Genomic DNA, 14,095 nt, shown 5'->3' with positions numbered 1-14,095 from the left:
TTTAAATAAGTGTTCTGATGACAGCAATTAATGCTTAAACCTAATGGTGAAATATCAATTTTAAATGTAACATTTGAAGCCTTCCGACAGACTGGAATATTCACTAGTTGAGATGCAGACATAAAATGTGAAACCCCCAGCATAAACAAACAACATAAAACTACAAAAACACAGCACAACATGGATGTACACGAGCTTACACATGCGTCCCCTGGGGCATACTGATAGTCATTCACTTCCACGTAATTTGTCTGACATTTTGCCAGCGTCAGAGATGAATCCTACCATGACAATCATATATGCTAGCTCAAGTGAAAGCTCAGAGTGCCAACATTTTTAGTTTTAGAGGAACATCAGTCAGATATTTAATGGCATCACATAGTATACGCGCGATCTCTTTTAATGGAGAGGTGTGTGTTCTTTTTTTATGTATACTTTTTTTTTTGAAACCAATTGGGTCTTACCCAGGTAACAGAAAATGTAGGAAAAATGTGAAAGGATTTTAACAAACAAGGTACAAGGTCAGCTGTTGACATATGGGGAGCTAGAAACATCTTTCCTAAAGACGAAAAATATAGTGCTGGGATGACCTGTCAATATAGGCGCAGCTACTGAGCACAAGAATGAATGTTTAATGGATTTTCTCTGGCACCACAACCAGCCCTGGGCGAACTCTGCTGCAAAGTGTGTAAACACAGAGTTGAGAGGGCTCCTTCAAATGGATGCTAAATCTCATATCTACATTATCAAAGTGATATCTCAGGACCCAGCACCATTTGTAGCGTGGGAGTAACACAAATTCGATTTTCAATATTTCACGTAATTACAGACTGAATTAAAAAAATTAGAATGCTGTCAATCTACTCATTAAGAGGCATAATCTTAACACAATAAAACTAGTATTAAATTTTATTTGCGGATTCTTCAGTTACTTCTAGGTAGAACAATTCTATATTTAAGGCTGAATAACAAGCACACTGTTTTTGTTCTATTGATCTGAAATAAACGAAAATCAGTATAACAAAAATAGTGCACTTCTTATTCAACCTTAAACAAGTATTACAGTCTGAAATTGTGTGTTTGTGTTGAAGGAACATGACTGACAGTGCACAAATACCTGGAATTTCATTCATCCATCTCCGTGCATATTTATGTAGATTCAATGTGGATAAAGGAGAAGTTGTCACATTCATAAAAATGGGATATAAATACAAAAATGGAGGAATGTCACACACTAATTGACTAGCAAGCTGCAATGCACTCAAGGAACACATAAGCACACTGTAAGCAAACATAACAACATTGTACCTAGCAACTATGCACGTTGAATGGCACAAACAAGTTTCAGTGTGGAAACTTTTCCAAATGTGATATCTTATAAACAATTACCACTAGAATCCTATAACAGACAACTGTCGTTCTAATTTACCCTGCTTTCAGTTTGTTCATTTCAACAGGCATTGTTCCATTAAAAAAGTGTACATCTGCACAAAAAATACACTTCATAAATATTATTAGAATATGTTTATTGGCTAACAATACAAGCCCCTGATTACCACTCAATTCTGTGGATACCACACATCACTAGCACTTCCCATTTCAGCAACATTTATGGTGCCAAGTTTTAGGTGATTCACCCTGTATACTCCATAAACACATCCAACATGTGTTGAGTGTAGTTTTAAAGAGACACAAAACAATAACAATAAGTTTGCTTATTGTAAAATCAGTTGGACTATATATTGTAATCTTTGATGCTCTATTAGGAAATTTAAGGCTGGGTTCATATGATGTGTCTAGAGTTTTAATAGAACATTAATGTCAATAAAGAATTGCAGTGAGAAGACAAGTTACATTTTGGTAAAAGCTGAGAGATCTGAACAGACTGCAGCTTTTGTGTGTTAATGCAGAACTTAAAGACAGCAAATCACTTTCTGATTACAGGACATCTTCACACTTTTACTTTCAACCCTTGTGTATTACAGACTACACCAGTACCTATCATCTTGAAAAACCTGCAATACATAATTTGGGGGGTGGGGGCGGGGGGTCCTCCATTTCCAATATATTCAATAAAAGCTAATCAGTTGTCATTCTATGCCTACACACCCTTTGTCATCAGGTAGCGCATGCCTTTTCTTGTGAGAATCCTTTGAACGTCTCTGGTTTCCACCACCAGTTGATCGACCCATGGAATTGCTGCAGCCACTGCTGACACTTGATATTGGGCTGTTGCTTCCTGCAACTAAAAGAAACATAAATGATGCATGCAATAACTGAAATGGTGCAAAAATATCCTCTACTACACTCCCATCTCTAGAAGGCTCTGATACACTCCAACTACTGACAGTATGAAAATGTGAAAATATTTCTTATGAGATTGAACAATAACATTAAATTAAGGACTATTCTAAACATAAGTACTGGATTTTTGCTACTTATCAATTATTTACTTTGCATATATACACTGCATTACCGAAAAATCAGAGAAACATAATGTGTGATTTTAAAGACTACCTATGAAGTTTATTACATAGTGAGAGCTTAAAGCCCCTTTTGCAGGAGACACTTTCCTGAATCAAGTATTCATAGGAAGCGAGTCTATTGCGCTGTCCTTAGTGTGTTATTCCTATTTGGTCGTAGATATTTACACATTGATATCAGAATTAAATGTGTTTGGAGTGCTGTATGATCTTTAAACTAGTTCTGCAGAGTGAAAAAGGGGTCATAAGGTATCAGCTCTCACACAACAATTTGTAGTACAGGAGTAGTATTAAGAATAACATACGATTTCTTTAATCATCTAAGCAAAATTTGTAATGTATTTTCTTGACAAAGGATACATGTTAAACTCTCCACACTGCTGAGAACTAAAAGAATAGGAAAAGTGTAGTCAAAACATTTCCAAACCTTTAAATTTGTCTGCTCAGTAGAATATACAGGGTGTTACAAAAAGGTGCGGCCAAACTTTTAGGAAACATTCCTCACACACAAATAAAGAAACGATGTTATGTGGACGTGTGTCCGGAAATGCATAATTTCCATGTTAGAGCTCATTTTAGTTTCGTCAGTATGTACTGTACTTCCTCGATTCACCGCCAGTTGGCCCAACTGAAGGAAGGTAATGTTGGCTTCGGTGCTTGTGTTGACATGCGACTCATTGCTCTACAGTACTAGCATCACGCACATCAGTACGTAGCATCAACAGGTTAGTGTTCATCACGAACGTAGTTTTGCAGTCAGTGCAATGTTTACAAATGCGGAGTTGGCAGATGCCCCTTTGATGTATGGATTAGCATGGGGCAATAGCCGTGGCGCGGTACGTTTGTATCAAGACAGATGTGCAGAACGAAGGTGTCCCGACAGGAAGATGTTCGAAGCAATTGATCAGCATCTTAGGGAGCACGGAACATTCCAGCCTATGACTCGCAACTGGGGAAGACCTAGAACGACGAGGACACCTGCAATGGACGAGGCAATTCTTCGTGCAGTTGACTATAACCCTAATGTCAGCGTCAGAGAAGTTGCTGCTGTACAAGATAATGTTGACCACATCACTGTATGGAGAGTGCTACGGGAGAACCAGTTGTTTCCGTACCACGTACAGTGTGTGCAGGCACTATCAGCAGCTGATTGGCCTCCACGGGTACACTTCTGCGAATGGTTCATCCAACAATGTGTCAATCCTCATTTCAGTGCAAATGTTCTCTTTACGGATGAGGCTTCATTCCAACGTGATCAAATCGTAAATTTTCACAATCAACATGTGTGGGCTGACGAGAATCCGCACGCAATTGTGCAATCACGTCATCAACACAGATTTTCTGTGAACGTTTGGGCAAGCATTGTTGGTGATGTGCTGATTGGGCCCCATGTTCTTCCACCTACGTTCAAGGAAGCATGTTACCATGATTTCATACAGGATACTCTACCTGTGCTGCTAGAACATATGCCTTTACGAGTACGACACAACATGTGGTTCATGCAGGATGGAGCTCCTGCACATTTCAGTTGAAGTGTTCGTACGCTTCTCAACAACAGATTCGGTGACCGATGGATTGGTAGAGGCGGACCAATTCCATGGCCTCCATGCTCTCCTGACCTCAACCCTCTTGACCTTCATTTATGGGGGCATTTGAAAGCTCTTGTCTGCGCAACCCTGGTACCAAATGTAGAGACTCTTCGTGCTCGTATTGTGGACGGCTGTGATACAATACGCCATTCTCTAGGGCTGCATCAGCGCATCAAGGATTCCATGCGACGGAGGGTGGATGCATGTATCCTCGCTAACGGAGGACATTTTGAACATTTCCTGTAACAAAGTGTTTGAAGTCACGCTGGTACGTTCTGTTGCTGTGTGTTTCCATTCCGTGATTAATGTGATTTGAAGAGAAGTAATAAAATGAGCTCTAACATGGAAAGTAAGCGTTTCCGGACACATATCCACATAACATATTTTCTTTCTTTGTGTGAGAGGAATGTTTCCTGAAAGTTTGGCTGTACCTTTTTGTAACACCCTGTATACATAGGAAAACATCAAACACTGTTTAGAGGGCCATTCATATAATCTTTTTACTTTATCCTTTGATTCTTTTAAGCACAACATCCAAAATCTTTTTTCCTTCTATACAGCTGACCGTTTCTCCATTGAAACAATGTTCGTTAAAAAACTTTTTTTTCTCTTTATATTATTATTTTTGCAGAATGTAGGCTATTTCTTTGTCTACGTACTGTAAAACTGAAATAATTGTTTGCTTTGAGGTATTCGGTATCTCTTCTGTGAGAATATTCATCGACAAAGTATCATTTCTGCTTAACGCTCAATGCATCACGAAGTCAGCAAATGGCAAGATTGTGCCCAGTTTCTGCACATGTGCACTCTTTAATTTACTCAGGATTTTTAAACTATATATTCCACACAATCAATCTCTCACTGACATTATGGACCCTTTTGCAACATGGCTGGCACTTAAATTCTCTCTCTGTGATAATGTACCTGTGCACACATCTGTTGCCAGTTTTTCTTCACAAAGTACAACTAACAGATCAATTGGAGAATACTCAAGTTTAATGAAATAATACCATTCAAAACAAACTGCTGCTGCTGAATCTAATATTTTTTTAGTAAGTCTGGAAAAATGCTGGCTACGAACAGACGTAAGTGGCAATTATAATGGGATCTAAACTGACTATCAGTAGAATTCTTTTAAGTCACAGAAATATCAGTTACTCTCCAAATACCAAATTCCTTAAAATTTCTGTTTAGCATACTTCAAAACTAAATTTTCAACTAGGACAAAATAGACTTCAATCGATCCAGTCATTAAATGCACTAAAATAATGTTAATAGATACCCCTTCACTTCTTTTCATTAAAGTCTAATTACATACAAAAGAAGCACCTGAACAACTTTTGAGCATTGAAGTGACAGTTAGAGAAGGTAATTTTCTGACACACACACACACACACACACACACACACACACACACACACACCCCTTTTGTTCACTGAACAATTTTCCATCAAAATACTCACCATTGGCAGAAGCATGTTGCCAGCCTTGTTTATTCACTTGTGACTGGGACGATGTAGATGCAGAGCCTGAAGACAATGGAGAATTTGAAGATGCACATACAGAACTCTGTGTGCTACGAGGTGGTGAGGATCCCGGTTTTCTGTACAGAATTCAAAGAACAATATTATTATTGCAGAATACACCATTGATGTGCAAGGACGAAATTCTAACTAATGCACAAGATTAATTATTGAATCAGTTCCACCACTGAAGAAATAAATGCTGAATCCTGGTTTACACACCTGGTGTAACAGAATAGTGGCTAGTACCAAGTCAACTTAACGTTTATTGTATTATATTATTTTAAGGAGAACTATTACTGGGTAGTTTGTTGAAATGAAACTTTCTCACAAAATGCTCCAGCACTGCTGAAGTGGACCAACACTCTACTATCAGGGATCATCTGACCACTGTCTCCAATTCTAGTACCAAGTTTCATTTCAGCCAGCTACCTGTTGAGTATTTTTTTTTTTTTTTTTTAATAAACAGAACTTTAATATTTCTTACCCGGAACATGGCCTAGACCGGGCCACATCTGGACCGACCTGCCCTTTTTTAGTTTGAGACTGTCTGTAGCGAGTGTTATGCTGATTAATGACTAACATTCTTCTTTTTTTTCCTTTCCTTCTATTCCCGTGTGGAAGCTTAGGATCTCTTGAGTTTTCCTGATCTGTGTGCCACTGAGTATGAAGCTGATCCCAGAGTACCCTTAGCACACAAGGGAAATAATTAGGAATTGAGAGGAAGCAGCTGTGGCCTCTGAATATGGTACAATGCTAGTATTGAAATGGAATGAAGAGGAAGCCACAAAGTAAAGCAAAGCAAAAGCACAGTAAGCAAAGGTCAGAAAAAATCCAAAAATCCCCCAAAAAAACCACACCCAAGGTAGTTAATATTTTAACTTACAATAATCATTATCCACAATAACCAAGATAGGAAATGTGTGGTCACTAGACAACACAAACTAAAGCCGTGACAGATTAGTTTAAAAATAACATGCTCAGTACCATTATTAATGTATTTTCCCAATTAAAAATCAATCTTAACTGTACATGCACAATAATCACATTTATTTTACAAGTTTCATCATAGTTCACTTATGATAAATATAAATACATTGTTGTGTCTTCTCCCATCCCATTCTTTTAAAGTAATGGCTCTCATGAACTTGAGGAATGTACAAATTGGGAAAATAGGTCTGAAATATTCTTTGCAGATCTGACGCAGTTTATGCCTGTAGAGCAACTACAAGTAACTTGGAAATCAATGAAGTACATAACTGATGGTGAATCTACAACTCACTTTTAACTTATCTAACCTATGCAAATATATATCATCCTACTAACGTTCTATAATGACAATGTTATGAAAAGGATAGATTTCTACTCACCATATAGAGGAAATGTTGAGCCGCAGATACACACAACAAAAAGATTGCTAAATAGCAATGCCTGCCTGCGACTCAACGTCTCCACTATATGGTGAGTAGCAATTGGATTTTCCACTGTTTTACTACTAACGTTCTTTCTTCTGACAACAGGATTAACCACAAAGTAGCCTGCTTATACTTTGGACAAGATAGTCAATTTTTACCTTAAATTTATTTTTAATGTATGTTATTTTTCGATTAAGCCACCAATGTGTACAGCTAACCTCCAGTAATTTCAATCCATGTTTCTGCCATTGCTCATTGCTGCATTAACATTCTAAAATAATTTATTTTAACTCATTCATGAGTTAATAAAATTATCTCACTTCAATAACAAAGACACTTATCTCCCATTTCACAAGAGGAAATATAATAATATTATAATGTGATAAAAATCTGATACATCAGCTAAAAATGAAAATATGTATATACTTGACAAAAACATTTTCTTTGTAAAACCCATACAACAATTTATGATTTTCTTTGTACTTCCAAGCATTCCACATAATTTTTAATTCAGAAACTGTATTTTGTTACATTTGTTTGAGAATGGTATTTAGTGTCATTCTTTGCAATATTACAGAACTACAATAAACACATCAGTTACAAAAGTTTGAACCTCAAACACTGACATCTAAGTGTAATAACTATTAGTAGCCTTAGAGGCACTTCATATATCACATCAAACTTTGTTATCTATCATATTATGCTCATACTAAACAGTTTCTACAAGCATAATGAATGCTCAGCACTCTTTAGTAGTAATACAGAGAAGCATACTACACCAAAGTTACTGCACAGACATGGAACTAGACCCACAACCAAACATCAGTTTAGGCTACAGCAGCAACATGCTTCATGTATATTCTGAATCCAACAGATGTACAAAGAGACTAATGGAAAAAAGCTTTCAGAGCTAGCAACACTGCAAATGAAAATTCCATACATGAAAGTTTTTGCAAAGGTTTGATTCTACAATGCAGACAAAATTTGGCTACTTTCTTTTTATGTATAGATTTGAGAACTGCCAAGAAAGTAAGCAATTATTCAGAGCAAACTCATGTTTTCTTTGGAGTTATTATTTCAAGTACAAGAATGCATGTTCAGATTGTCACAGAACAAGTAAAGCATGTACATGATAATTATCAGCCACTGCAAAATCATCAATAGAGGAAAAGTTCATAAGCAATATGATTTTAAGGCACTCAGTGATGTGGTTGTTGCTACTCTTTGATAAAATAATGATAAACAGTGTAACAAGTTACATTTATGTTTTTGAAACCTTTCATGTGAATATAATACAAACACACAACCCACAAATAGATACTGCAACAAATTCCATCCAAATTAAATCGAAGTTCAGCAGGATAAAAGTGACTACAGTGATAAAGAGGGGAAAAGATGACCCATTTCAGAATACCAGGTAACATAAGCCACACAATATGCACCATAAAATACACATATTTACAGCCACAAAAATCAAGCATATTACACTCACACCCAGAGAGAGAAGCAGAAATAAATTAAACTGAATATAACCAGTAAAATACAAAACTCGGAATGGAAAAGGAACTGGGTTGGCTACAAGATCTTACAAATCATGCCACACAATAATAAAGAGAAAGTAAAAGATAAGAATTGAATGATTTCCTTAGAAGCTAGATTAAAGAGAACTGCAATAACGTCTTCAAAAGTAAAAGGTCTTTCATTAAGGGTGATAAATTTTTATAATGTAATCTTTTTTTGCACGTCTAAGTGTGAAAATACCCATTGCAATCTGCAATTCCGTCACAGCGACTCGTGCATCCCGAACATTTACAAGTCATTAAATATTTTTACCAAAGTGACAGCTCAGTTGTGGGTACTCATCGCTGATTCACCAGAGAATTGATCATCGAAGTTTCTCTGTTCAGGCTCTACAGCATACTGTGACCAAGTCTGAGTGAGATTTCACTCTACACGACCAGAAGCCACCAATGTAAAGCATGAAGTGAGGACAATATCACAGCAGTAGTGGCCAGTGTTGAGGAAGAGCTGAATGTGTCTGTTTTAAGACGATCTCAATAAATGTGGCTATCCGAGACATCAACTTGGAAAATCCTGCTAAAGGATTTGGGTCTGCAGCCATAAAAAGTTAACTGACTCAAGAGTTGAAGCCAAACAATCACAGATTGTATCATGAGTTCACTGTTTGAACACTGCAGAAGTTGGAAGCTGATCCTGATTTCTGTGGAAAAATCATTGTCAGACAAGGCACATTTTTATTTTAGTGGCTTCATCTATATGCAAAATTTTCATTAAGGGAGTGAGAAGAATCCACAAGTGATTCACGAGACGAGATTTCATTTAGGAAAATACCCTGTGTGGTACAATTTATGATGTGGCAATGTCATTTGGCCTTATTTCTTTCGAGATGAGGGAAGAACCATTACCATCAATGGCAACCACTACAGATCCATGTTACGCAAATTTCTATGGCTAGAATTTGTACAACATGGATCTGTAGCAGTTGTCTGATGAATGTTTATCTCAAAATCTTCACAAGTTTGTGCCTTGTTAGCATAGACCTGTCATCACACCTGTGATGACCAATTCACAGATACCCATCTTGAAATGATCCAGTCACCAGACTTCTCCCTCAACAAATCAAGTGTACCATCAGCTATGTGGCATGTAGTGCCATCCTGGTGAAATCACATTTTCAATATATGTGGTCTCACATTCTATGGCTAGAATGTGAGACGCATAGATTTTTCTTTCAAATTTTAAGAAATATCACTCTGAGTGAAAGACCCTTTATATACATACAATGTTACAGCAAGTTAAAATAACCAAGGTACCAAAGAGTCTATGGGAACAACAATAGCTCTGTAATTTGTAACATACTGCAATTACAATCTCTGTGTAGTAAAGAGACAGGACTGAGGAAGGGGATATCTGAAGTAATTCTTAAGATTCTGTGTGATATAAATATACTGGAAGAAGAGTATACCTGCACCCCTTTCCAATGGGGGCACTGCAGACAACTTCCAGCTATATTTATGAAACAAATTCTCCTGTGATACTTTGTGTTTTTCATGGCTAAATTAATGTGAATGGATCACACTGGAAACAGTGGCCACAAGTGTGTATAGTCTGGGACTTAAGAGAAATTATCAAAAGCAACAAACTCTGAAGTCAAGCTTAAAAATCCTGAAAACTGACACTAATTCCAGTTTCGTTCTGTGCTGTTCCTGCCCTTAAACCACGCACAATAACTGACTTATTGTTAATGGGAACTGAAACACAGGTAAAGAATACAATTGGGCACACATTGCACAGCGCACAGTGAGAGAAATTTTTGAAGGACTATTGAGAGGCTTCTTGCATCACATCTATTGACATCATACAACTTCATGACACAAAGCTACTAATTAATGGCGGCTTTTGTGTTGGGATCTTCAACTGATGGTAATTTTGCGATTTTTCTGATATTTGACCACAACACTGACCGAAGATCCTGAGATGAAACCTGACAGGTGTAAGTCAACAAGTGGCCATGGTAGTCTCAACAATTTTTGACAACTAATTTATTGTTTTGTGCACAGCTTATTAGAACAGCTTACATAATCCACCCATAAGTTACTATTCCACAGAGCTGAATACATATTAATAGTTATCACAACAATCTCCCAAACAATGGTATCAATATGAGTGTGTACTGAAGGTTTCAACTGCAATTACTGCAACCCTTTATATTAACTAATCTGTGTTGTAAAGAAGGATGAGTTGTGAAAATTTTAGATAGGTTCCTGATACATATTCAGTGAGAGTATGTACATGAAGAAAGAGCAAAGCACTGCCCCCAATAATAATAAATATTTGTGCTGCAGATAGCATTTCGAAAGTTGGAGTAGTTTTATCTAACTTTCGCAATATGTATCTTATGAAGTGTCACACTTCCTTTTGCCTCACTAAGGCATGCATTACTTATGAAACTGCTGTATCTTTCTCACTAAAATTCATTAATATATTCTACAGATAAATCTAACAATTATTAAATACACCGTCAAACAATCTCTGAATTTTGAATCAGTAATTTCATACAAAAAAAATGATAGGTTGCTTCTACTGTGGCAGTTATCAGGAATGTAATAATTTTTTCGTGCTCAATTGATTTCTTTGTGAAACTGATCATAGTGGAAAACACTACACCATATATGTACAATCACATACCAGAGTGAAAATAGCAGCAAACTGTTTACATTATTTTGGTAAAAAATCACATTCATAATGGCAACTGTTTTACAAACAGCCAAGAGAGCAAAACTAAAATGTTGCTGCAAGAGAATTATTGAAGATTAATATACCATTGATATCAGTCATTAAGGATAGAGCACTAGTTCTGTTGAGGTAGGTAGGAAGTAAAAAGTCTTAATTATTTTTAATGAATCCTACCAAAATTTACAAAATTTACAAGATTTAATTTACAGAAACCACAGAAAACCTAAATATGAGGCCAGCACCTCACTCACAGAGCCAATCAATGCATTTTTTGAAAAGTCCATGCTGATGCTATTTGTGCAAATGCACTTTAGCAAGCAAATGATAAAAATAGATGGACAATATGGCAATAAACTGTAGAATTCTAAGCTAGCAGTCATTTCAGCAGGAATATTTGAACCTTCATTTTTAAACTAGTCAGAGCAGAAAACAGTTTAGTGAATATAAAAAGAAAATCAACAATGACTATCTGTCTAAACATAAAATCTCCCCACATTTATGACTGCATGGGGGAAAAAGCTTCACATGGGAAATAAAAAAAAGGTCTTGAGTACCAAAAATTACTAAAACAACAAAAAATTGAGGGGGAGGGAGGGAGTTTGGGTAATGTGAGAATTGAGACCCTGAATCAACTGAAGGAATTATCAGATTGCTAATAAGAAACAGATTTACCTGATATTGGCAAAGATAAGGATTTGACTCCAGGTCTGGCACACAGTTGTCAGGAAGGTCCATCTTAGAAAAGTAGAGTTCATCAAAGTGTATAGCTACTATTCTACTCTAATTCTTCATGAAACATTGGAACTCACAGACAAGTTAGACATGATCAATATTCATCTATTACTGTAACTACCTACATTTTGGCCAGAAAACTGTTATGACCTAAGTCTAACAGCTTTGACCAGACTGTTCCATCTTTAGTGTCCAAGCACAAGCAGCAGCATGGTTATGTGCAGAAGTGGACAAAATGCTCATGCACAGGCTGTCAGGCAGCCAGGCTATAGCCTTCATAACCAATGGCTCAGCCAACAGCCTAGACGGGTGGGCAAATGGCTCATGGACACGACAGAATCAAATGTGAACTTGCTGCAATAAGGTCCCATAGTGGGTAACCTGGCCCTCCTGCACCTACCCATCGCTGAGCCAGCAGGCACCCTTGCTTCATGGGGACAGTACTGGAACAGCCTCATTTAGACTTAACACAGTCATTAAGAAGCAACTCCTAAGCACTGATGAACCAGTACCAATAAACAATATGAACAAGGTGGTAACATGGCCCAATTCCCCACTCACTCAAAGTTAGGCCCTAGTGGAGATGATATGCAACTGTCTAATTGCAACACATTTATTGAGTATATCTATACAGTTTGGATGATTGTAATGAACACTTTGGAAAATATGTGTGTGTTTGTGTTTTAATAGAGATGATACTGGATGCCACCAAATCATCTATCTCTCTCCCTGTGTCCCAAGGGGATCACTGAAGTTTTTACCAACACAAAGTTGGTTCATTAACATTGTCCTCAACTTAGAACTTCGTTTTGAATAAACTGTGCTTTAATCTCTTGAGTAGAAAGATATAATACTATCTCTACCATTCCTGAATACCACATCATAGTGACTAAAATATGTTCCAGTATAAAGATTTAATCCGACTAACATGAACTGAACTGCAAACCATACACAATAATCCTTTAATATATTGAAGTCATTTCAAGACAAGCTTCTATATCTGTTACTATTATGAGTCTTGTTAGTGCCGTTAAACTGCAGCAATACAAAAGCATATTGGAGATGGTATCTTTTTACTCTTTAATGTAGTTTTTCTCAACCTTTCAGCATTCGTGACCCAATTTTCAACCATAATTTTCATCCACCTCTCTTCCTCCTCCCCCCCCCCCCCCCCCCATCATTCCTCATACGATAACAATATACATATGCCGAGTATATTGACGCTAAAGCTATGAAAGTTACAAACCTTACAAATTAAAAAGAGTTACTAAATTTATTGTTATTTCACAACACCCATCTGGTACACCGAAAAAACTAGACTTGATGGCCATTTATTCCTCTGTCTTACAGGTAGCACGCAAAAATACTCCCGAAGGTCTCCCAACTGCCGAAGAAGAAATCTTCATAGACTTCACGGCAAGTGGTGAAATCAAAAGATAATTTAGGAAGAAATCTTTCTTTTAATTTTGGGCAGGGGTGGATGATTATTTTCTGCATTGGAAACAAGAGCATTTCGTATGCTATTTTCAACATCCTACCTTTGCAAAATTGGATTTTCTGCATTGGCTGCTTTCAAGACAAAAGACAAATTTCAGCTAAACATAGATAATGAACTTACACTGTCTATTTCTAATATCAAACCCTCTTTCACAAATCTTTGCTCAGTAGATGAGGCCCAAGGGAGTCACTGACAGTTAATAAAGTTATTTTTAATTTAGTACTGAAAAGTTAATTATTAAATGTATTTTGTGGTACTGACACAGTTCTATTTATAAGAGCATTATATCAGAGTAAATGTGGATTTGCATTTTTTATTACATCAGACTGTAATTTGCTTCACAATACTTTCAGTAAATTTCTCTATTTTTGAATTCAAATTTGTTCTTTTCCATAACCTCCCCTCCCCCCTCCGTGTGTGTGTGTGGGTGGGAGGGGGGGGGGGGGCTGGAGGGAGCAGCACCCTGCAGATTGAGAACTACTACTTTCGTGGTTAGGAAGCATGGAGGGAAACAAGTGACCAGCTGATAAAAGTGTCTCTCTCTGTTGGGTGTGTCTGAGAAGTGCAACTACACTAGTTCTAGCACGCAACTTTAACT

General features: G+C 37.0%; 1 protein-coding gene across 2 annotated transcripts in view; it reads right to left on the bottom strand.

Annotated features, from left to right (window-relative positions):
• The window catches only part of LOC126183186 (probable WRKY transcription factor protein 1), a 196,433-nt gene that overhangs the window by 91,260 nt on the left and 91,078 nt on the right, over positions 1–14,095 (bottom strand). For both annotated transcript variants that reach the window (XM_049924920.1, XM_049924919.1), the window contains exons 7-9: positions 6,083–6,283; positions 5,536–5,675; positions 2,110–2,245 (exon numbers count right to left, since the gene is read on the bottom strand). In XM_049924920.1, the coding sequence (XP_049780877.1) occupies positions 2,110–2,245; positions 5,536–5,675; positions 6,083–6,283 (477 nt within the window). The remainder of the gene's footprint in view (positions 1–2,109; positions 2,246–5,535; positions 5,676–6,082; positions 6,284–14,095) is intronic.

This window comes from Schistocerca cancellata, chromosome 4, assembly GCF_023864275.1.
Source record: "Schistocerca cancellata isolate TAMUIC-IGC-003103 chromosome 4, iqSchCanc2.1, whole genome shotgun sequence".
Classification (NCBI taxonomy): domain Eukaryota; kingdom Metazoa; phylum Arthropoda; class Insecta; order Orthoptera; family Acrididae; genus Schistocerca; species Schistocerca cancellata.
This window is presented reverse-complemented; position numbering and strand designations above follow the sequence as displayed.